The sequence below is a fragment of the Aspergillus clavatus genome, genomic scaffold, assembly GCF_000002715.2.
Source record: "Aspergillus clavatus NRRL 1 1099423829804 genomic scaffold, whole genome shotgun sequence".
Taxonomy (NCBI): domain Eukaryota; kingdom Fungi; phylum Ascomycota; class Eurotiomycetes; order Eurotiales; family Aspergillaceae; genus Aspergillus; species Aspergillus clavatus.
Window position 1 is genome coordinate 577,322 of NW_001517095.1, and position 22,016 is coordinate 599,337.

At 53.3% G+C, this 22,016-nt stretch overlaps 10 protein-coding genes across 10 annotated transcripts, besides 2 other annotated features; 5 read left to right on the plus strand and 5 right to left on the minus strand.

Annotated features, from left to right (window-relative positions):
* Positions 1-13: 13 nt before the first annotated feature.
* ACLA_097220 (MFS transporter) lies at positions 14-1,735 on the plus strand (the record flags this gene model as incomplete). The annotated part of the gene is made up of 1 exon (XM_001270209.1): positions 14-1,735. One exon carries the CDS (start codon positions 14-16, stop codon positions 1,733-1,735), a length of 1,722 nt encoding a protein of 573 aa, XP_001270210.1.
* Positions 1,351-1,375: a microsatellite.
* Positions 1,736-2,259: 524 nt separating the features above from the next.
* Positions 2,260-3,216, minus strand: ACLA_097230 (NmrA-like family protein; the record flags this gene model as incomplete). Its single annotated transcript, XM_001270210.1, has 1 exon — positions 2,260-3,216. The coding sequence occupies one exon, from the start codon at positions 3,214-3,216 to the stop codon at positions 2,260-2,262; it is 957 nt and encodes a 318-aa protein (XP_001270211.1).
* A 116-nt stretch (positions 3,217-3,332) lies between these two features.
* Positions 3,333-3,356: a microsatellite.
* Positions 3,357-3,498: 142 nt separating this feature from the next.
* On the plus strand, positions 3,499-4,793 carry ACLA_097240 (Zn(II)2Cys6 transcription factor; the record flags this gene model as incomplete). Its single annotated transcript, XM_001270211.1, has 3 exons — positions 3,499-3,644; positions 3,713-4,066; positions 4,208-4,793. 3 exons carry the CDS (start codon positions 3,499-3,501, stop codon positions 4,791-4,793), a joined length of 1,086 nt encoding a protein of 361 aa, XP_001270212.1.
* A 493-nt stretch (positions 4,794-5,286) lies between these two features.
* Positions 5,287-7,391, plus strand: ACLA_097250 (sodium:solute symporter family protein; the record flags this gene model as incomplete). Its single annotated transcript, XM_001270212.1, has 2 exons — positions 5,287-6,184; positions 6,247-7,391. 2 exons carry the CDS (start codon positions 5,287-5,289, stop codon positions 7,389-7,391), a joined length of 2,043 nt encoding a protein of 680 aa, XP_001270213.1.
* Positions 7,392-8,217: 826 nt separating this feature from the next.
* On the plus strand, positions 8,218-11,866 carry ACLA_097260 (F-box domain protein; the record flags this gene model as incomplete). Its single annotated transcript, XM_001270213.1, has 2 exons — positions 8,218-9,136; positions 9,171-11,866. The coding sequence occupies 2 exons, from the start codon at positions 8,218-8,220 to the stop codon at positions 11,864-11,866; spliced, it is 3,615 nt and encodes a 1,204-aa protein (XP_001270214.1).
* Positions 11,867-12,267: 401 nt separating this feature from the next.
* ACLA_097270 (3CxxC-type zinc finger protein) lies at positions 12,268-12,762 on the minus strand (the record flags this gene model as incomplete). The annotated part of the gene is made up of 1 exon (XM_001270214.1): positions 12,268-12,762. One exon carries the CDS (start codon positions 12,760-12,762, stop codon positions 12,268-12,270), a length of 495 nt encoding a protein of 164 aa, XP_001270215.1.
* Positions 12,763-14,143: 1,381 nt separating this feature from the next.
* On the minus strand, positions 14,144-15,716 carry ACLA_097280 (glycoside hydrolase family 39 protein; the record flags this gene model as incomplete). The annotated part of the gene is made up of 4 exons (XM_001270215.1): positions 14,144-14,951; positions 15,037-15,344; positions 15,396-15,497; positions 15,546-15,716. The coding sequence occupies 4 exons, from the start codon at positions 15,714-15,716 to the stop codon at positions 14,144-14,146; spliced, it is 1,389 nt and encodes a 462-aa protein (XP_001270216.1).
* A 312-nt stretch (positions 15,717-16,028) lies between these two features.
* On the minus strand, positions 16,029-16,518 carry ACLA_097290 (uncharacterized protein; the record flags this gene model as incomplete). Its single annotated transcript, XM_001270216.1, has 2 exons — positions 16,029-16,079; positions 16,399-16,518. 2 exons carry the CDS (start codon positions 16,516-16,518, stop codon positions 16,029-16,031), a joined length of 171 nt encoding a protein of 56 aa, XP_001270217.1.
* Positions 16,519-17,366: 848 nt separating this feature from the next.
* ACLA_097300 (uncharacterized protein) lies at positions 17,367-19,308 on the minus strand (the record flags this gene model as incomplete). The annotated part of the gene is made up of 4 exons (XM_001270217.1): positions 17,367-18,170; positions 18,243-18,940; positions 19,040-19,153; positions 19,218-19,308. The coding sequence occupies 4 exons, from the start codon at positions 19,306-19,308 to the stop codon at positions 17,367-17,369; spliced, it is 1,707 nt and encodes a 568-aa protein (XP_001270218.1).
* A 528-nt stretch (positions 19,309-19,836) lies between these two features.
* On the plus strand, positions 19,837-21,584 carry ACLA_097310 (beta-lactamase family protein; the record flags this gene model as incomplete). The annotated part of the gene is made up of 4 exons (XM_001270218.1): positions 19,837-20,308; positions 20,444-20,512; positions 20,562-20,932; positions 20,985-21,584. 4 exons carry the CDS (start codon positions 19,837-19,839, stop codon positions 21,582-21,584), a joined length of 1,512 nt encoding a protein of 503 aa, XP_001270219.1.
* Between the last annotated feature and the right edge of the window lie 432 nt (positions 21,585-22,016).

Genomic DNA, 22,016 nt, shown 5'->3' on the forward strand with positions numbered 1-22,016 from the left:
TCATCACCTCGCCATGTCCGCTCCAAACGCAGATGAGCCTCCCTCGAGGCTCAATAGCACCCCCAACCATGACCACATCATCGATCCGCTACGGACAAACACCCACCGGAACAGCCTGTCGCTCTATCGCACCGAAACCCGCGAGACTCTCCAGGAAGCCGGCATCAGTCCCGTCGCGCCGCCGCTGGGCGTCCGATACCCAGAGGTCGGCCGTCCCGCCGACCCCATCTTCCCCGAGGAGTTCAACATCGAAACCCAGACCGGTCTCGTGCCGGCGCGCACGCTGGAACAGATCCGGTCGACGACCAGTGCGGGCCGGCCGCTCACCCCGGCGGACGTGGAGAAGGGAGGCGAGCCCGTGGAATTCGTCACGTTTACCATCGATGACCCCGCGAACCCCTACAACTGGTCCCGGCTGTACCGCTGGTACGTCACCATGGTTGCCTCGATGCTGGTCGTGTGCATCGCCTATGGTTCGTCGATCGTCACCGGTGGACTGGGCCTGATCGAGGAGAAGTATGGGGTCTCGCTGGAGGTGGCCACGCTGACCTGTTCCATCATGGTCTGTGGGTTTGCCGTGGGCCCCTTGCTCTGGAGTCCGCTGTCGGAAATCATCGGCCGTCAGCCGGTGTACATCATCTCGCTGGCGCTGTATACCATCTTCCAGATCCCCTGTGCGCTGTCGCCGAACATCGGTGGCCTGCTGGTGTGTCGGTTCCTCAGCGGCGTCTTTGCCAGCTCCGGCCTGTCGCTCGCCGGGGGTACGATTGCCGATATCTGGAACCTGGAGGACCGCGGCATGGCCATTGCCTACTTCGCCGCGGCGCCGTACTGTGGCCCCGTCGTGGGCCCCATCGTCTGCGGCTGGATCAACATCGGCTCGCACCGGCTCGACCTCTTCTTCTGGACCAACATGGCCTTTTCCGGGGTCATGATGATCCTCATGGGGATGGTGCCCGAGACGTACGCGCCGGTGATCCTCAAGCGCCGGGCCAAGAAGCTCCGCAAGGAGACCGGCAACCCCAACATCATCACGGAGCAGGAGCGGGTCAAGCTCAGCTTCATGGAGATCGTGCGCACCAGCCTCATCCGCCCCGTCACCATGATCCTCACCGAGCCCGTGCTCGACCTCATGTGCATGTACATCGTGCTCATCTACGCCATGCTGTACGCCTTCTTCTTCGCCTTCCCCGTCATCTTCGGCGAGCTGTACGGCTACAACGACGGCCAGATCGGCCTCATGTTCATCCCCATCCTCATCGGCGCCGGCTTCTCGCTGCTCACCACCCCGCTCGTCGAGAAGCAGTTCCGCCGCATCTGCCACAAGCGCGATCCCACCCCGGAAGACCGCCTCATCGGCGCCCTCATCGGCGCCCCCTTCATCCCCATCGCCCTCTTCATCCTCGGCGCCACCTCCTACAAGCATATCATCTGGGTCGGCCCCGCCTCCTCCGGCATCGCCTTCGGCTACGGCATGGTGCTGTGCTACTACGCCGTCAACAACTACATCATCGACTCGTACCAGAAGTACGCCGCCTCCGCGCTCGCCGCCAAGGTCTTCCTGCGGTCCGGCGGCGGCGCCGCCTTCCCGCTCTTCACCACGCAGATGTACCACCGGCTGGGCCTGCAGTGGGCCTCGTGGCTGCTGGCGTTCCTGGGCGTGGGCATGGTCTTCATCCCGTTTGGCTTCTACATCTACGGGGCGAAGATCCGCGCGCGCTTCACCAAGGCTTAATCCATCCACCCTACCTTAATTTCGATCGCATTCTTCACACATGTCATATAGATAGAGATAATCATATAGATTTATTAATAATATTCACTTTTTGACCGCGGGCAGTACTAGTAGATAGATCGTTAGTACCGAACTGGGGGAACCCAGATCTTGTCAGAATGTGGGCTAAGTTTGAGATTAGAGCTTGTATCCGTATTCTAGATGAAGCTATTGGGAGAAGAGAGAGAGAGAGAGTATGATTCTAGGGTTCCCGGGGTGTTCCTAGGGTGTTCGTCACCTGGCTCAAGCAGATTCCATCAACGCGGGTGCATGAATTCCGTTCTCAATAATCTTAGGGCTATATTCGTCTGATCATCTGTGTTTTCAGTTGCTCTGGCAATCGATCCCTGCAGTGGACATCACACGAGTCAATCACGGCGTGATATCCTCCAACAAGGAAAACAATGCATCTGATCAATACATAAGCCATGACTTGTCTATCATCCATCGGTTGCCATGCTCCATTGGCCGCTCAAATCAGTTTCCTACTCCAGCAAGGCCCTCAACATATCCGCAGGAGTACGCCTGGGTGGAGCAAGCTCCAGCACTTCCTTGCTCGTGGTAGCAGCCGAGCATTTTCCTTCCCAGGACGTGTCCAGACCGTGTTGGACCGAGTAGATCACGTTCTTCGATTGCTGCGTCGCCGCGAACTTATACTGATAAAGCATATCGACGAACGACTTGTCTTTGTAGACGACGCTCTCGACTTTGGCGCCGATGTGCTTCTCAACCATGTCGACAATCTGGGCTCCCGTAACATCCTCCGGCCCATTCAGCACATATTTGGCCTTGTTATGTACCGCCGGGTCGTCTTGGGCCAGGAGGTGGGCTGCAAACCCCCCGACTTCGTCGGGGTCGACAACGCCGACAGGAGCATCTTCCGCGGCCATCAGTTTCAGAGACGAGTCCTGCGTTCCCGTCTTGCGATACCGCGTGATGAACTCGGCGGCGGAAGCGAGGTAGACCCCCGGAAAGATATTGGGCTGCAGCGAAGTCCACTGCAAGCGGTCGAACTCCGGGGAGCTGAGGAGCGCCTCGATGGCCCAGTGCGTGCGAGGGTAGTACGCGGCCGAGTCCGGGCGAACATTGGCCGCGGTCGTCGAGATGCGCACCACGTACTTCACCCCGGCCTGGAGGGCGGCCAGATGGAAGGCCGATTCTTCGGCGAATTGGTTCGGCTCGTTGTGCGGTGCCAGAAACACCCGGACAACCTCGTGTTCCCGGAGCCAGTCGGCGGTGGTTTCGACCCAGTTCTGCTCGATGATCTCGACGCCGGGGATTGTGGCAAGCTGTTGCGCGGCTGGACTGGCCAGTGAGCGTGTGAGACCGATGATGCGGTGGTCGGACAGTGTGTTGCTTGCTTGGAGCAACTTGGGCAGCGTTTCTGTCACACTGCGGCCGGTGTTGCCGGTTGCGCCAGCGATGAGGATGGTAGGAGCCATGATGGGAAATGTGAAGAATACTGTTATGATGAGATGTGGGAGAAAGGCAGGAAATGCCGTCTACTTATATATCCATTTTTTTTTCTCTTTTTCTAGTATGGCACTGCTATACTCTGGACTGACTGACTGACTGACTGACTTGCTTAATAAATAACAGGGTGGTTTATTATTAACCACGGCGGGATATCCGGCTCTGTGGGATATCCGACTTCACCAACTGCTCGTACACCACCCCCCTCAATATTCATTCACCCCGTCGGTGGACCTCCCATTCTACGACGTATGAAGCACTCAGGTGAATTTCGCTGCGATGTTCCAGGCTGCAAAGCCAGTTATCGGCGGAAGGAGCACCTTAATCGCCACCGAGAGCAGCACGTCCCGCGACGATCGTTCCAATGTCGGATTTGCAGTCGTATTTTCGGGAGGAAGTAGGCACATCTCCCCAATTGCTAGCCTGTCATGGAGTATCTTATTGATCGCGGAATTTTGAATCTAGTGACACGCTCCGTCGTCATGTCCGACAGAGCCACCAAGGGAGTGAGCCCGCACCACCGTTAAGGCAAGCTTGTGCGAATTGCCGCGCCCTCAAAGCTCGGTGTGAAGGGGGCCCTCCCTGCAGCAGATGCCAGCGTGGCGGTATTTCCTGTTCATTACATGATGAACTTGGACCTTCCGGGAAAGACTCCAGTCCACCGTTGGCCGACCAGCCCAGTCCGACTGGAAAGATTCAACAATTCCTCAAGCTGTACTTCGAAGTGTTCCACCCACATTGGCCATTCATTCACCGAGGATCATTCAATCCGAGAACGGAGGCTCCTTTGCTGGTACAGTCAATGATTGTCATGGGTATGTGGGCGACTGGTGTGCCGAGCACCCGGGCCGCAGCCATTGAGCTCCATGAAACCCTCAATTCAGCTATATATCAACAAAAAGTCAGCTTCTGCCCTGCATTCCCACAGCAATAACAATCCCAGTGTATACTGACCATGAGGAAATTGCAGGACAAGTGGGATGCCTCGGTTGCAGAGAACGCATCAAGGATCAGCTCCTGGCCAATCCCAACGTACCAGGCTATCCTCCTCCATATAATCTTCACCTTATTGCACAGAGACAACATTTCTCTCGGTCTTGATCTCAAACCGTCTCTATCGGCCAGTAAGACCGCTCTTCTTGCCTCCTTGGTAGGCAGTTGCAGAAGACTAGGGGTGTTTCATTACCCAAACATTCTTGCGCGGTATCAACCAGATGATCTCGTCACATATGTCTGGGTGAGCGTCGAAGAGGTCAAACGCTTTGGTGTAGCCCTATACAAAGTTTGCAAGACTCTGAGCTCGGATAGACGAAATACTGACATCAACACACATACGGTGGAATGCAGTATTCCAGGGGGGACGAGCTGGCAGCTCACCGCAAGCGAGCTAGAATTTCCAATGCCCAAGTACGATCCGGTTTGGGATGCCGTCGGTGAAGGGGAGTGGAGGGCCGCCGTCAGCAAGGATATGGAATGCATTGACCTAAGCGATACTATGGAGTCGCAGTGGATCTCAAGGATGTCTGAGCTCCTGCAGCTTACCTGACTTTCTCATGATGCTCCGATCCATTCCGAGGCATAGTGGGACGACCTGAATGACACCTGAGGAGCTCTGTTGTAGCAGGGAGTCTAGGGGAATTTGTGATACATGGAAGCTTGACATGACGCGAATCTAATACAAGATGGCTGGTCCAGTGGGAAGTTCATCAAGGTCGCCCATGAGAACCTCCACCAGACATGCCTGATTCAGGGCTCGATCATCGGCATTGCAGGTTCAAGATAACAAACAAGCATTGTGATAGGCGTTGATAGCAGCCGCTAGGATCTACCCCAAGTCCCCAACTCGACTAAAAACGTCTAGATAGCTACTAACTACCGGCCACGCTCCAATTGATGTCTCTCCATAAGCCAATTGGCTGCCGTATCATCTCAGCAGGTTGACTCCAATTGATAACATGCGGGGTCACCCGCATCTCTTGATCGACACCGCTATATAAGAACAGGCTCAATTGAATCCCCCTTCCCATCCAGCAAGTACAATGACAGAACTACAAGTTCTTCCCCCCGGCGCCGGCTATGGCATCGTCATCGGCATCGGCGGCGTCTTCGCCCTCTTCATGCTCGGCCTCACCTGGCTGCAAAACCGTTACACAGCCTTCTCTACCCACCAGTCCGAAGAGTTCAACACAGCCTCTCGCTCTATCAAACCTGGCCTGATCTCCGCCGGCATCGTCTCCTCCTGGACCTGGTCCGCTACGCTCCTCACCAGCTCCACCTTCGCATACACGTACGGCGTCTGCGGCCCCATGTGGTACGGCGCCGTGGGCACCCTCCAGATCCTCCTGTTCAGTCTCATCGCCATCAAGATCAAAGCCCATGCCCCCGGCGCACACACCATGCCCGAGATCGTGCGCGCCCGCCACGGCACCGCCGCACACCTGACGTACCTCTACAACGGCCTCGCGACGAACATGCTCGTCGGCGCGTGTCTGGTGCTCGGCGGAGCGCAGGTCGTCGCGGCCATGACGGGCATGAACGTCTACGCGGCTACGTTCTTGATCCCCGCCGTGGTGGTGGCGTACGTGATTGCCGGTGGGCTGCGGTCGACCTTCATCGCGGACTACACGCACACGGTGATTCTGCTCGTGGCCATCCTGGTGTTTGGGCTCAGCGTCGCGGCGTCGAGTGACTTGGTCGGGAGTCCGCGGAAGCTGTATGAGTTGCTGCAGCAGGCGTCGCGGGAGATGCCGATTGAGCGCAACACGGAGGGGTCGTACCTCGCCTTCCGCTCCGTTGGGGGGCTGATCTTCGCGGTGGATATCTTCGTTGCCGGGTTTACAACGGTCTGGCTGGATCAGGCGTACTGGCAGCGGGCCATTGCCTCGCGGCCTGAGACGTCGGTTAAGGCGTATCTTCTGGGGGGTATTGCGTGGTATGGTGAGTTCGTTACCTACTCCGTCTCCTTCAATTGATGGTAGAATAGAAGCTGACTACTACAGGAATCCCCTTCGGCTTCGCAACAGCCATGGGCCTCGGCTGCGCAGCACTCACCAACAACCCAGCCTTTCCGACATACCCGCACCCGCTATCCCCGGAACAAGTCGCAGCCGGTCTGTCGGCGCCCGCCACGGCCATCACGCTGCTTGGGAAAGGCGGCGCCGTTCTCATGCTCATCCTTCTCTTCATGGCCGTCACGAGCTCCACCTCCGCCGAGCTCATCGCCGTGTCCTCCCTGCTCACCTTCGACGTCTACAAGACGTATTTCCGCCCGCACACGGACTCAGCCACTCTCGTGCGCGTCAGCCACTGGGCTATCGTGCTGTACGCCGTGCTCCTCGCGGCTTTCTGCAGCGTGCTCAACGCCGTGGGACTCAGTCTGACGTGGGTACTGACCGTGCTCGGGGTGATCGTCGGCGGGGCAGCGATGCCGGCGGGTCTGGTCCTGCTCTGGGGCCGGATGTCGACAGTTGCTGCGGTCGTGGCGCCGTGGATCGGGTTTGTCTGTGGCGTAGTGGTGTGGTTCGTCACGTCGTCTTTGCGCTCGGGGGCGATTAACGTCGAGACGACGGGGGACGTGACGAATGCGATGGCGGGGAATCTGGCCTCGTTCGGTACCGGTGCCATCTCCGCTGTGGTGCTGAGCCTGATCTTCCCGAAGAAGTCCCCGTCGGCCGAGGCGGCCGAGGTGTTTCCACGGGTGGACGGGGCGGTGGTGGTGGTGGTGAACCCGCCGGAGAGCGAGACGTCGTCGCGGAAGGACGACGAGGACCAGAAAGAGGTACCGCATCCTGCAGCGCACGAGGCGACGCAGGCCGCCGAGTCTGGCAACATCGAGCTCATGGATCCTAAGGTGGTGCGCAAGGCGGAGCGCTTGGCGCAGGGGGCGAATCTCGTCTTCATCCTCGTCGCCGTGGTCCTGGTGCCCTTCACTCTCTTCGGGTCAAGTTATGTGTACAGCGAGCGTTTTTTCACCGGCTGGGTGGTTGTCTCGCTCGTCTGGATCTGGGCCAGTGTGATCATCTGCGTGGTGTGGCCGGTAGTGGAGAGTGCTGGGGCACTCGGCAACATCTCAGGAGGACTGTGGATGGATATGAGGGCGTTGATGGGGGTACGGAAAAAGAATCTACAACAGGGCCCTGCTTAGCCGAAAATAAAAAAAGGTTAAATTTAGGTGAAGAAATCGACTCGGTGATCGTGTTCATCCATATATCTCCAGCCGTTCCAGGGTCAATATACACGAGATGGCGACTTCCAAGCAGACCGAAAAACCCCCCTGATAAGCAGTCAAACAGCCAACATGGACTGTCTGAATTGTAGAGATTCCCGACGATCCGCAGGACGTTCAGGTGTAGTCTGCTTCACAGAAGAGGCGCACTGGGCCGAATCAGAGTTCATTATATGTAACTTCGATTAGGGAATGTGATGTAGAGAGCGGCGAAATGGTAGAGCCACAGACGAGACTACCCTTCTCGATACAATCTTTTCTGGGGTTGTCAGCAGATTTCAGAGAAACTGCGGACTATCCCTGATGGTTATATAGGGGGCCATGGGTAGTATCCGGTCTGATAGAGATATGGGAACGTTGCCCTGTATTCAGCACAGCATCATACCTCATAATACTGCGGAACTGCAACTGCGGGGCTGGACATCCATAAAGGTGTGTCCATTTGCGATTGGCCGTGATGGATTAGTTGCATTAGCGCTACCATAATGCAAGAATTCCATGGATCACTCTGGACCAAGAGACTTGAAAGTTGAGTGCAACTGCAGCCGCGGACTGGACAGGACTACTACCCTGGCGAGGCAGCGCTTAGCCTTCACGGGCGTCCTCTTTGCCGGTGGCTTCATCTCGACTTCCTTTATAACTTCCAAGCACGATAAACATACCTTTTGAAGGCTTCGGGCGAGCAATGGAACTGTTGACCCATGATAGCTACACGGTAGGGTGGATATGTGCTCTGTCAATAGAGATGGCAGCTGCCAAATTGATGCTGGATCGGACTCATCCCAGACTGCTCCGGCGCCAGCACGGTGACCACAACACCTATACTCTTGGGGAAATGGCTGGTCACAACGTAGTGATTGCATGTCTGCCTGAAGGAGTCTATGGCACCACCTCTGCTGCTGTCGTGGCCCAGCAGATGCTGATGAGCTTTACAAACATCCGGTTCCGTCTGATGGTGGGCATCGGTGGGGGAGTCCCCAGCCCATCGAACGACATCCGTTTGGGAGACATCGTGGTTAGCAAACCAACGGAGCAGTACGGCGGCGTGATTCAATACGACTACGGGAAAAGCATGGCCGATGGGCGCTTTCATCGCACTGGATTATTGAACAAGGCGCCCCAGTCACTTCTAACGGCCATGGCCAATCTCGAATCGGACCATCACGTTGGGAAGAATTCAATACCGGCAATCATCTCTAATGCTCTTCAGATCAGTCCCGATGCGCAGAACTTGTTTAGTTCTCCGGGTTCCATACGAGATCAGCTATTTCCGGCCTCCTATAATCACCAAGGCGATCTCCTGGATTGTACAAACTGTGATCAAGACCTCATTCTTCAACGAGCTGCAAGAAATCCCGATATGCCCCGGGTGCACTATGGCCTGATTGCCTCTGGGAACCAGGTCATGAGGGATGGCGCGATGCGAGAGCGACTTCGGCAAGAGATGGGTGTACTGTGTTTCGAGATGGAGGCAGCAGGGCTGATGGACCATTTCCCATGTCTTGTTGTACGAGGCATTTGTGATTACGCAGACTCCCACAAGAACAGCCGCTGGCAAGGATTTGCAGCCATGACTGCTGCCGCATATACCAAGCAACTACTCTCGGTGATCCCGGTGATGGAGGCCAGTGTGACTTCTTCTACCCAAGGATCTCAAATCACCGGTAAATGGATCGAAAATTGCAAAAGCTCCTATAGCTAACGCTGGCATGACAGAAGCTTTCCATGTCCCTTTCGAACTCGGGAGTGTACCTGTGGTGAACAAGTTTATTGGCCGCGCAACAGAGCTGGAGTATATGTGGGACATGCTTCAACCCAACGCCTCGAAGCTGCGTAAGGTTGTAGTCCTTCACGGCATGGGTGGTATGGGCAAGACACAGTTGGCCATTCATTTTGCGCGATTACACAAAGATGCATTTACTGCTGTATTCTGGGTCAACGGGGAGGACGAAAATACTCTGATTGCCTCGCTGGCAGGCCTCGCTCCACGGCTTCGAGACGGCCCAGACAAGCGGGATACCGGCCATGGCGTACGGAGCAAGGAAGAGCTGAGGCAGAGCGCGCTACAGGTCCTCAAATGGTTGTCCCAAGGAAAAAACTGTAATTGGCTGTTGATCTATGACAATGTGGATCAGTACGCGCCTGGTTGGAGTGACAAAGAACCGCAAGGAGCATACGATATCAATGACTACTTCCCATCGGCCGACCAAGGATCGATTGTCATCACCACACGACTACAGCAGCTGATAGAGGTTGCCACATCTTCATATTCGTTGGAACGATTGGATTTTCATGACGGGTTGGAACTCCTGAGGAGCCATTCTTGCCACAGCAGCAGCCAGACCTCTGCCAGTACCATGCTTGATTCTGGACTCGAAAAGTTGGCATATCGCCTCGACGGCCTCCCTCTCGCAATTGTACTTGCTGGCTCATATATCGGCCGCACAGGAATGAGCTATGAGAAGTATCTGAATCATTACGACCAAGCGTGGTGTGACCTCCAAGCAGTAGCGCCACGTCATCGCGAATATTCCAATGGCAATATGCTTACCGTGTGGAACATCTCCTACAATGAGATTAAGAACCGTTCTCCAGACGCTGCCAGACTGCTCTATCTTTTTTCGTTTTTTTCCCAAGGAGATATCTGGTATGAACTAGTTCACGGTGGCCTCAGGGTACACGCGCCACCACTGTGGTTCTCTGGTGTAGCCGCTTCTGAAATCCAGTTTTCCAAGGCTGTCGAAGTACTTCTGGCTCTCTCTCTACTGCAGCAACAGTCAAATACCGGCGGTTACTCTTTGCACCCGGTAGTTCAGAATTGGTGCCAACATGAGCTTCCGAAGATCGATACCGAATTGAAGGGGACAGAGGAAGACAATTGGGCCATTGCTGCAGTTGCTATAGGCTATAGTGTGCCAAAATCACCCGAGAATACGGATTCTTGGAATCTGCAACGCCGTCTTCTCCCCCACGCAAATCGAATTCGCCAGTCCCTCAGCCTTGAGTCAGGATCCTTACAGAACCGGGAACTACTTGCTGCGCTCCACAATCTTGGGCGTCTCTTCTGGTCCGAAGGAAGGCTCAAGGCAGCCGAAGAGGTTTATCAGCTGGCACTTATCCAACGTGAAAAGCTCCTTGGGCGGGATGATATCTCCACTCTTGATACCGTGCATAATATTGGAATCCTGTATCACGACCAGAGCAGACTCGACGAGGCTGGGATCATGCTCCAGCGAGCACTCGAGGGGTGTCTGAAACTACTGGGCCCCCATCACCCCTCTACTCTGAGCACTGTCCACAGTCTTGGGGATCTCTTCAAGGATCAGCAACAATGGATGGAGGCTGAGAAGATGTACCAGCATGCACTGATTGGCTATCAAGAGACTTCTGGTCTCAACAGCAACAGCATACTTGCTGTCGTAAACAACCTCGGAAGTCTTTACTGGAGCCAGAGAAGGCTAGATGAGGCTACAGATATGTTCCAGCAGGCGTATCATGGGTGGAAACAGACCCTTGGCTTGGACCATCCTTCTACTCTTGGGGCTATCAATAACCTCGGTGCTGTCTACCAACACCAGGGCAAGTTCAGGCAGGCTGAGCACATGTTTCAGCAAGCTCTGGCGGGGTATGAAAAGGTTTTAAGTCTGCATCATCACTCAACTCTGGGTGCTGTTCATAATCTTGCCCGTCTCTACAGGACCCAGGGAAGATTGAAGGAGGCCGGGGAAATGTACCATCGTGCTGTGGTTACATGTGAACAAGCACTTGGGCCAAATCATTCATCCACTCTAGGCTTTCTCCAGAATCTTGCCACTGTGACATATCAGCAAGGAAATCTGGAAGAAGCCGAGGCAATGTTTTGGAAGCTACTGGATACCCAACAGAGCCCTATCCCAGATCTCGCTTTCACGCTATCTGTTCTCAATAGCCTTGGCAGTCTCTATAAAGATCAAGGAAAACTGGCGGAGGCTGAGGAGATATTTCGATATATATATCACAGCAAGGCACAGACCCATGGCTTGGATCATTTCCATACAATGGGTGCCATTAATAACCTTGGAGCAGTCTACCAGGACCAGAGACGGTTAGCAGAGGCCGAGAACTTGTTTCGCCAGGCCTATGAGGGGTTTGCAAAGCTGCTAGGAGACCATCCGTCTACCTTTGGTGCTCTTCGAAACCTTGGATCAGTCTATCGGGACCAGGGTAGATTTGAGGAGGCCCAGGAGATTCTCCAGCAAGCAGTTGCTGGCTTTGAGAAGGCTCTGGGTCCAGATAATACATATACCCAAGCCGCCGCCGCCGAGCTCCTAAAGCTCTCCTCTGACCAGGACGAGCTAAAGAAGAACGACACTGCGCATGAACTGCATGGTAAGGATAGCGAGCTGCAGGATTGATGCAGGATTTGATTACAGTTAGACGTCCTCGGTGCACACCACAAATCCAAAAACCAGATCAAACTTTCAGGCGACTTTCAATTCTATTCATCAGCCAGTTGCGGCTGCCACATCTCGCATAACGCTTTTGATTCGGCCTATGGCTCCTATTCTTGGCTGCTGTGGGAAAGGAATTGGAGCCAACTCGGCTGCTAGGCAAGCCAGGCCATCACCCAACGTTCCATTCCGAGAAAACAGACGATTGATATTATTTCCTGACAAAAAGGGCTAAGTTCATGCTTACTCTTTAACCAAACTCTGCAAGCTTCCACTATCATCTTATGGGCATTTCAACATCGCCGCGTATCTGTAGCTGCTGCAATTCCCTCAAACAACAAGCTCATGCGCGCGCACTGATGGACTCATATCCTCATCCTTGAAAACCACGCCATGTCTCTCATCTCGCAATGCCCATGTCTGCACCCCTCGCACAGATCCCGATTGTGGGGGCCTTTGCTTTCACCCGAGAAGTAGGGCGTCTCCATCTGGATCCCTTGCCATTTCTTGATGCGATACGCCACTCTGTCGGCATACGATGCATCCAGAATCGGTCGACTGAGCCAGTTGCAGTCCTTGCACCGCTGGTGGTATACTCTTGCGTTGTATTTTTCTCCGGGGTACATCCGGATCGTGATGGCGATCTTTTTGCTCCCCCAACCTTTCGAGCTGCAGGCGCGGTTGCGACAGATGAACCGGCCCATGATGTTTGTGTCGTAGTCCTCTGTACAGTCTCTGTCGTCGTCCACCGTGTGGAAGGAGAATGAGAGGTTCTCTGTTGCGAGCAGGCGGGCGACATCATCGTGCAGGGATGGGTGCATCGACCAGCTCTTCTGCGGCTTTGGTTTGCGAGATGGCATGATGGCTAGAGTGGAGAATTATGACCGGTGAAGATGTCGATAAAATTAGAACGGTAGTGGGAGATAAAATCTTTCAAACTGTGCGAGAGGCCATGGCCACGAGGGGAAAGAGAAGCTGCTTCTTATAATGAAGTGATTGGAATGAGATGATGAGGAGAAGGTAGAGAGGGAGGGGATCTGGAGAGCCACTCAGCAAGCGACAGAGAAAAACAAATATGTCAACGATTTGATTTCATTCGACGCATGTAGCCCTGCTGCATGGGTAGCAAGTATATCCTAAAGGCCAACTCACAGACTGAGACCACGTGGTTCAGCTGGAAGCTTGCGCCTGAGTCATGGACCTTTCCTGCTGTCCAGATTACTATGGCACAGCGAAATGATCGAAGTCTAGTCCTCTGGGATTTGTAGTTCTTGTCAAAGCTGGTGATCGCGCTCCTGTATATAGGGGGGTTAAGATCAGGGGATATAAGATACGAACACATTATGACCTCAACAACATGGGGGAGCCATCGAGAGAGGGCTAGAGTACTAGGCCTCTGGCAACGCATCTCTGTTCAGCCTTGCAGATCCTGTCTGCACTCTCGATTGGCTAGAAAGCTGGAGGGATTCGTAGGATATGCGGTGCAGTCAACTCCCCAAAACCTATCAAACAGACAATCGATGCAGGACGATGATCATAATTCTCAAAGCCCCCCTCAGTGATAAGGTACTTTCCCAGATTCGGTGTCCTGTCTGACTCGCACGAGCCTATTTTGGTTCGGCGGCAATGCCATCCAAAAAGGCCCGCAAGCTATTGAAGCATTTGGGTGCAACGCTCTCACCTCTGCAAAGCTTCTGATGTGTATGGATCCCTGCTATGTCATTTCTATGACTATCTGGGGTAGTAAAATCTATTTGAACTTTGATTATAACTAGTCTTTGTGATCTACTCTCGTTATCCGGAAGGGGAATCTCGCAGGGGATTCGTGGTCAAGAACCAAGAGGTCGGTATCCAATTGCCACGCCAACTTCATGTTGGTTGTTGGACACGTCTTTCGCTCATCCTACGTATGTTAAATCGATGCCTATTCATCATGGCTACATTGGGGCGCATATGTCGTGGCCCATGGCGCCATCAGAATGGGATCTTTAGGGCTGGATTTCAGCGATAGGGGTTGGCAGTGGAAGGGTCCAGTTGCTGTGGACTAGACCTTATGTTGTAGTGATAACGGATCTACAATATATCAATCAATAGGCACAGGTGAGCCCGAGGTAACCATGGTTGAATGTGAGTCCTTCACTTTTGGCCACGGCCTCTCCTATGTATGTATGAAGCTACAGCAGATAGCCCTATCCAACGAATGATAGGGACACAAGGATAGGGTGATACCTCCAAGACACCTCAGATCGCAAACTCAAATGCATACGCCGTCGTCGTGTCCGTCTGATAAATGGGAAACGTGACGCTGTCGCCCGAGTACTGGTGTCCATTCCAACCCAGATCCGTCGGCCCATCAACCCTCCCATAATGCACATCCGCGCCCACGGGGAAACCCCAGGTATGAACATTCAACGTTCCACTCGCTGGCAGACCCAGCGCCGACAGCTTATTCAACTGCAACTGCCAGGTCCCCTTGGTATTGCGCACCCCGACCAGCACGCGCGCGTACCCATCCTCGCCCACCGTCGCATACGCATCCAGCTTGAGGTCCGACGAGGGCAGAGTCCCGACCCGGTGCCCCGTCATCTTCTGGTTGTAGTACTTGTACACCTGGTAGTCGCCGTTGGGGTAGTACCCGGTGCCCGTGGGATCATAGTCGGCTCCGACCTTGGTCTTGCCCAGCAGACTCGCCATGAAATCATGCAGCTGGTACCCGCCCAGCCAGTTGCCGCGCAGGCCGTGCGCGTTGATCCGCTCCAGCTGGGATATCCACCAGGCCGAGCCGGCGGGTACTTCCTCGGTGAGGATCGCGTATTCGTTGATGTTGATCGGTCGTGAGGGGAGCCCGTAGGTCTTCTGCCAGTGCAGCAGCCCGGCATGCGTGGAGAGCAGATCGCCTCCGCCGCCTTCCATGTGCCAGGCGTATTGGTCGGGGATGCTGTTGTTTCTGGCGACGAAGGATGCCCAGGCCTGCCACCAGGTACTGCTGGCGAGTGGTTCGGCGGCCGACGCGGGGCCAGAGAGTTGGACTTTGTTGCTGAATTCGGATCTATCACTTGGTTTAGCTGGTTGTTGATTTTTTTTTTTTACTTTTTCTCTTTTGTTTGAAAGAAAAAAAAATCGTCTTGCCATACCTGAATCGATGGAAGGTTCTCCCCCACATCTGGAGGTACTGCTCCTGGGTTCGCTTCCAGAAGATGCTCAGATCGGGTTCGTTCCAGATATCAATGACTAGTCCATCAGTCATGTCGTTCTTCTGGATATCCTCAAAGAGATGTGTGAGATACGTATCCCAGCTCGTCCAATCGCCGTTGTCGCCGGGGTACGGGGCAGATGCATTCTGGCCGCCATCCGCACCCCAGAGATCGTGGATGAGGAAGATGAACGTGGCGCCGTGCTGGCGAGCTGTTCTGTAGTTAGACAGGGCCGACGCAAAGCGGTTCTACTTGCCGTCAGCTTCCCTCCTAGCTCTATCAAGTCTCTTAAGAAGTACCTGGTATTCAGTAACCCCCCAGATCCAACCGCGTCCGGGAGAAGGGACTTGAGCGCCTCCCGCTCGCTCATAGTTAAACCCAATGTCGGTATAGAAGTGAGCCTAAGCTGTCAGCATTGATCCGGGTGCGAAGGGTGACAACCAGCATACAGGGATCTGGTTCGGGGTGTCTGGGAGACCGTAGAGAAGTCCCGAAGCAAGATGCTGCGGTGCCCCCGTGTTATTGGCAAAATTGACCTGCGCTGTGACGGCATCTCGGGCCTGAAGGGGGCCGGCGAGAGCAACTCCCGTCACGAGAGACGAGATAAGAACCGATTTCATCTTGGATCAGATGGTTGGGAAGTGAGGAATGGATGTTTGTCAAGTGCTGGGGGTGACGGAGGTTTATATACCTCTGTGTCTGTCTCGGAATCCGCATTTGCGCCGGTGGAGTTGAACGAAAAGGATTTTGTGGATCTCCGCAGTGGTGAAGCTGTAGGAAGACTGACAAAGTTAATCTATATTAGAACATCGACCAAATGATCCGGAGAGAGATTGAAAATCCGGGAAGGTGGAGGACAACTGGACAAGTCAATTGAGAAATGTTCCGGTGGGCTTGTGGGGGTGGAGGGCAGATCCTCGATGGTGCTATACTTACTTGCAGGGCCAGATCACCAACATGGAGAATTCATTCTTATTGTTGGGCTGTGTAATTACGAGTAGTTATTCAGATGGGAATGCAGAATCACATCAATACTCACCAGAAAGGGACATATGTGCCAATCAATTGGGAACAGGTGCCAGGTCTACTGCCATTCTTTAACCTACTTATATGATGAATAGTGAGGGTATGGTTAAGGTATAGCAGTTAGGTTGTGCCACTCTAGAAAATACCTACAGCTTTCCAATTTCCAATGTGTACTTGCTGCATACCCACCCCCCTACTCAGTCCTAACCTTCGTACAAATCCAGCACGACGCATACATATTCACACGGTCGATACACGCGCCCCCCGTCTGCGCACCCGATGCAACTGTCCAACCTGCACCGCTGCCGCCACCGCCGCCTCCCCAGGATCAAACCAGTCCATGCTGTCCATGACCACGGCCACAGTCAGCGACTCCGGCGCAAACCGCGCCAGCATTGCGCTGGAGGCCGATAATGTGCCTGATACTTATAAGATTTAATGGCAAAGACTATGATCCATCCCAGGATCTGAAGGTCACTTCTGAAGTAATATAGGAATAACTAAATAGTAGAGATAGAAGTAAGGCTATTAAGTATATATAGACTTAATAGTAAATAGTAGTAGTAGTAAATTAGACTAGTAAACTTATACTTAAGTAGACTATAATAAAATTACGCATGAGGAACTAAAACTAAGAGTGCTAGATATAATATAAATAAGTATCCTTATATAGTTCCTCCTTCCTACCAACCAATCTTCTAGATCCTTGCTAATAATCTCTCTCCCGGTTGTGCCATCTGAGCTTTCCAAAGAACACTTAGAACCCGACTAGCAACCTGCACATCACTTTCACAGTAGTGTCGGACGGGCAGGTACACCTTAGTCTCAGGGAACCATTTCCCTGGCCGCAGCTCGAAATTGAATATTGTCCCTGCTGTCTAATGATAGTATTATGTGTCAACTCCGCGTCCTCGTCAACTACCCTAAATCCCATCCTCCACAACTCGTCTAGCAGCTTCAGGCCCTCTGCCGTGTTCTTGTCTGTCAAACTTGTTTGGTCCCATTAAAGCTTTTGGAGACAGTCGTGGAAACAGAGTGTTCGAGTCAGCATAGATCGGTCTATATTTGGAAGAAATGGGCAACAAAGAACATCCTGCTGCTCAAATCAGCTGGGGGAGTGACATTGATGCCATTGAGAAACACTGGCATCAACTGCTATGAGACCAATCTAAATAGAAGATCAAGATGTAAAGCAATACTATCTATCTCTTTTCTTTGAATATTGTTATATCATCTTGCCCGAATCACCAAGGATAATCGTAATTGGGCCCACCTTCCACGTTCAATATGGCAATACGGGTCACTGTAAAGTCTGTTTTTCGCTCTTGCTGATCCTCATGAATGTTCTCAGCCCCGTCATGCTTCCTAGTTACCTCTTCATACCCGCCTGGCATCCGATTGGCGGTATCTGTGCCTCGCAGAAAGGTAGCCTGTCTTGTGACGGAGTCAATCTCCACTCCCACCTTCGATCTATTGAGATCCCCTATGCAGTTAGGGTGGCCGGTATACCCTGTAGCACTGTCGTATGCTTGAGACGAAGACATGCTGCCCTCTCCGTTCCATCGAAAAAGACTGAAGCTTGGTTGAAGCTGGAATAGAAGTTGTGGAAGGGCAATTCTTGATTTACATATCTTTTCGGGCTCCTTTCCCTCTTTTGCAGCAGGGTTCTGCGTACAGATAGGGAAGAATGCCCCCACAACTACCCTTTTCGAGTCCTGAGCTTGGTGTCCCAGGAAAAGAACAAGGTGCGACCGACGGTCCGGATCGCCGTGGAAAATTTGCCCAAGTATATGGCCAAGATCAAGGCTGTCTGTCAAGCTCTGGGATATCGAGTCATAGCATTTTTGAAATGTAATCAACTTGACTTTTCTTGCCAATTCAGTTCTTTTATGGGCCTGGAACGGAGGGATAAACAATGATACTGCTCGAAGAATCCCGGCCATAGTGGTGTCTGGTGATGATTCGGTTTCTAAGTTTGGTATCCCCGTGGACGTGCAAGGTTGAAAAAGGGTTGCCCATAGCTGATGAAACCATTGCTCTAGATTTGGCTGGTGCCAGCAATATTGTTAGATTCACAGCTGGGAGGAGGGGTGAAAGTCAACAAACGGGTTCATCCTTACCAGGATATCTAAAGCACGGAGCACTGAGTCGGGGGCCAGGTACTCGTCGTCGTCGTCAAGACAGAAAGATTGGGCCAGGATATTAGCGAACTCTTCCTTCTCCGGACTGGATTCCTCGAAGGAGCCGTAATGAAAGCCCCGGTCCCAGGTCGGTTGATAGACCCTTAGCCTCATTATCAGGCAGAGTAAAGTAGCCAAGTCGCTGACCTTCATCTGATATTGGTCTGTTCTCCTCTGGAGCAAACGTTCCGCCAGCGGCTTCAGCTGCTCCAGGGATGGATGCAGTTTAGGATGGGAAGGGAATATCGTAAGTATGACATCTATCACATCGTCGGTGATGAATGTGTCAAAACCAGCGACTTGTGGATCTGAGCTGGACTGACAATTGACCAGGCTGAGGCTTCGGAAGATTCGATTAATCCTAAACCGGCAGCTACAAGTATCCTCGACCCGCCCCCAGCAATGACCGAAATCATCCTCTACGATTCCGAGGAGCCTTGTGCCTTGGAGAGACAGCAGGATAAACCCACGCTCAAAGGCTGGCAGCTCCAGCTTCCTGTCGCCCGCACCAGGGAGTGGGAACGGGTGATAGGCGTAGAAGTAGAAGCAAGTCCACAGGACATTAATCGCTGTGTCTGGGATGGTGGTGTCCGGATGGGTTCTGGCAAGGTGGTTTTGGAAACTCTTTTTCGTCCAGTCTGAAACAGTATCCAGTATCTCATCAGCCTCTCCTGTTATGGGCTAGCCAACTTGCTCGCTCGAGTCTTGAGCTCTCGTGTGGGGTAAGGATCACTTACAAGGCTGCTCCTGGGGTGAGTCCCTAATGCTAGACGCGTAGAAGACGGCTTGCGGTGTGATGGAGGTGATTCCTTTCCCTACGAGGCTGGTGTGCAGGTCTGAAAGAACGGAGTCTAGATGTTTTTTGGTCAGGTCCATTATTCACCCTTCGATGCCACTAGGTGTTGACTGACTGACCAGGTGTGGTAGTGCGAAGAAACTGGGTGATTTTCTTCTTTCTATCTCCGTAGAGTATGTGGAATGCTACCTTTCCCAAGATGGCAGTCATGACTGATGCTTTGCGCCTTTCTCGCGGGAGGTGGTTCGTAGAAGGGTGATTTCAAGCAGATTCATGGGCAGTGATAGATTTATGGATTCGCCTTGCTGGTATCATATCATTAGGGCCAATGCTATATGGGGGCCACGTCAATGTTGCCAAGGCGGGGCCGAGTATTTAGTACAGTACAAGCATTTACTAAGGTACCTAGGTAGTTGGATGGGGGCGGAGTAAAGACACCATATCAGTACATACTTATTTTGATAGCATAGCCCTGGCCGACTTCCGGTGTTTTTCCTAGGGCTTCCTGCAGCTTTTTATATTTTTTCATCCGACTTAGAATAATAATCATTAATTAATCCTGTAATTATAGCATCCATATAGTCAGCCTACAAGGCACTGAGATCAGCCAACCAGGAAGGACCAAGTCATATATCTCCCACCATGGAGTATACTAAATAAATAGTAGGAGATATCTCGCAATCCAACTACGCCGCCTCCAACGCGGTGCTGGACAACCTCGCCCGCCAGCGTGTCCGCATGGGCCTACCCGCCGCCACCATCTCGCTGGGCCCAATCAAGGGCGTTGGTACCCTGAACCGCAAGCTCGAGTCCCGCAAGGCGGCCGGGAGCAGCGGTGGTGCAGCGGCAGAAGCAAGCGGCGACGAGCTCCAGCTCTCCGACATCCCGGATGACCGCGGCAAGGCTGTGATTATGCTAGCGGACGCGGTTGTGCAGCGGCTGGCTAAGCTTATGTTCATCCCCGTCGAGGACATTGACATCAGCCGGCCGTTCTCGCACTTTGGCCTTGACAGTATGTCCGGCAGCGAGCTGATCCATTGGTTGAGTCAGAAGTTTGGCGTGGGGATGTCGTTCTTGCAGCTGCTGGCGCCTTCCTGCACGCCGAAGAGTCTGGCAGGGACTATCTTGGATACTCTGATGAGGAGCAAGGCTGCCACGGCGGAAGCTGCGGCAGCTGCTGTTACCAATGGGTCAGCGGGGAAGACAAATGGTGTTCATAAGATAAATGGGACTAATGGGGTTCATGAGACGAACGTCATGAATGGCCATGTCGTCAATGGCTAAAATGGGGTGAATGCCCTCAATGGCGTCTCTGAGACTGAAATGAAGAAGTTTTCCCAAGCAGTCCGTCGAGCTACTGCCGATCCCAAGCCCGTCATGCACTCCTATGTGTGCTCTGTGGTCAACAAGAATGGTACGTGCAACTACCCAACCAGCGCAAAATACGTACTAATGATTCGCAGGCGATCAGCTTTACTCTCTCAGCGAGGGAACGCTCTCTAAAGAGTCAAGCGTCCCCGTCGACTTTGACGCGGTCTACGGCATGGCCTCGCTGTCCAAGCTCATGACCACCGTCGCCATCATGATCTGCGTTGAGCGCGGCCAGATCAATCTTGATGACGATGTGGCCCCAATCCTACCAGATTTGTGCGCTCTCCCCGTGCTCGATGGAGTCGATGCCGAGGGCCGATGCCTGACCAAGCCGCGCACCAAGACCATCACGCTTCGTCTACTGATGAGCCACCAGAGTGGCTGTGGATATCACTCCAGCCCCCCGCTGGCCCGCTGGGCTCGCCAGAATGGCAAGACGAACAGCGTGTTTGATAGCGACTTTGTACGTTTCCTTTCCTCCGTTTCCCACTCGGATGGATTCTAACCCACAGCAGGAAGTGATGAAGACCTACCCCCTCCTCTTCGAGCCCGGCGCGGCCATCGCACGCACCAACAACACCACCCTCGAGGACTTCATGCGCGCCAACATCTGGGAGCCGCTGGGCATCACCTCGACCACCTTCCACCCCGAGCTGCACGAAGGAATGATGGACCGTCTGGTGACTTTGTACGAGCGCACCGACGACCAGGGCCTCGAGCGCGGGGACTGGCTCTCGCGCATCCCCGCCACGCACGACTGCGGCGGCCACGGGATCTGGTCCATGCCATGCGACTGGACCTGCTTCCTCACCATGATCCTTGCGGACGGAATCCCGATCCTCTCACCTGCGAGCATTGACGAGATTTTCAAGCCCCAGCATGTGGCCTCTGGCGATCTCCAGGAGCTGTTGACGGGTCCGCTGCGCGCGTCGCTTCGCTCCACGGTCGATATGGATGCTGGGCGGGTTGAGATTGCGCTGGGGGGCCCGCTGTATATGGAGGCGATCCCTGGCAAGCGGTCTGCGGGTACTCTGCAATGGGCTGGACGGCCGAATTTGTTCTGGTGGATTGATCGGGCCAAGGGGGGGTTGCGGCCACGACGTTCACGCAGGTGATCTTGCAGGCTGATGCCAGATTCGAGGAGTTGACAAGCACGTTTGAGAAGGCTGTATATGCCGAACTGGCTTGATTGACATGGAACCGATGTCAAAGTACTGATTATTCATCCTATATCCTGGTCAGAAGTGATATAGACAGTGATTTGAAGGATGTATCTACTGTCCAAAGGGATATATCACTCACATGATCTCCTAGAATCACTTCATTCACTTATTACTCTGTCCATAGGAGAAAAGCAATGCCATAGATGCTCCTCAATCTGCATAGAGAGCATATTAGGTGATCTGATCTTGATTCTTGAGGCTTGTCTACAGTTGCATTCAGTTTTAAGTTAGACTTTTAGGACTTGAACCCCCCTTAACCTAATCTAATTTAGTATAGTTTTTATCTTAAAACTTCAAACTTAGTATAGCTAGTTTATTTATAAG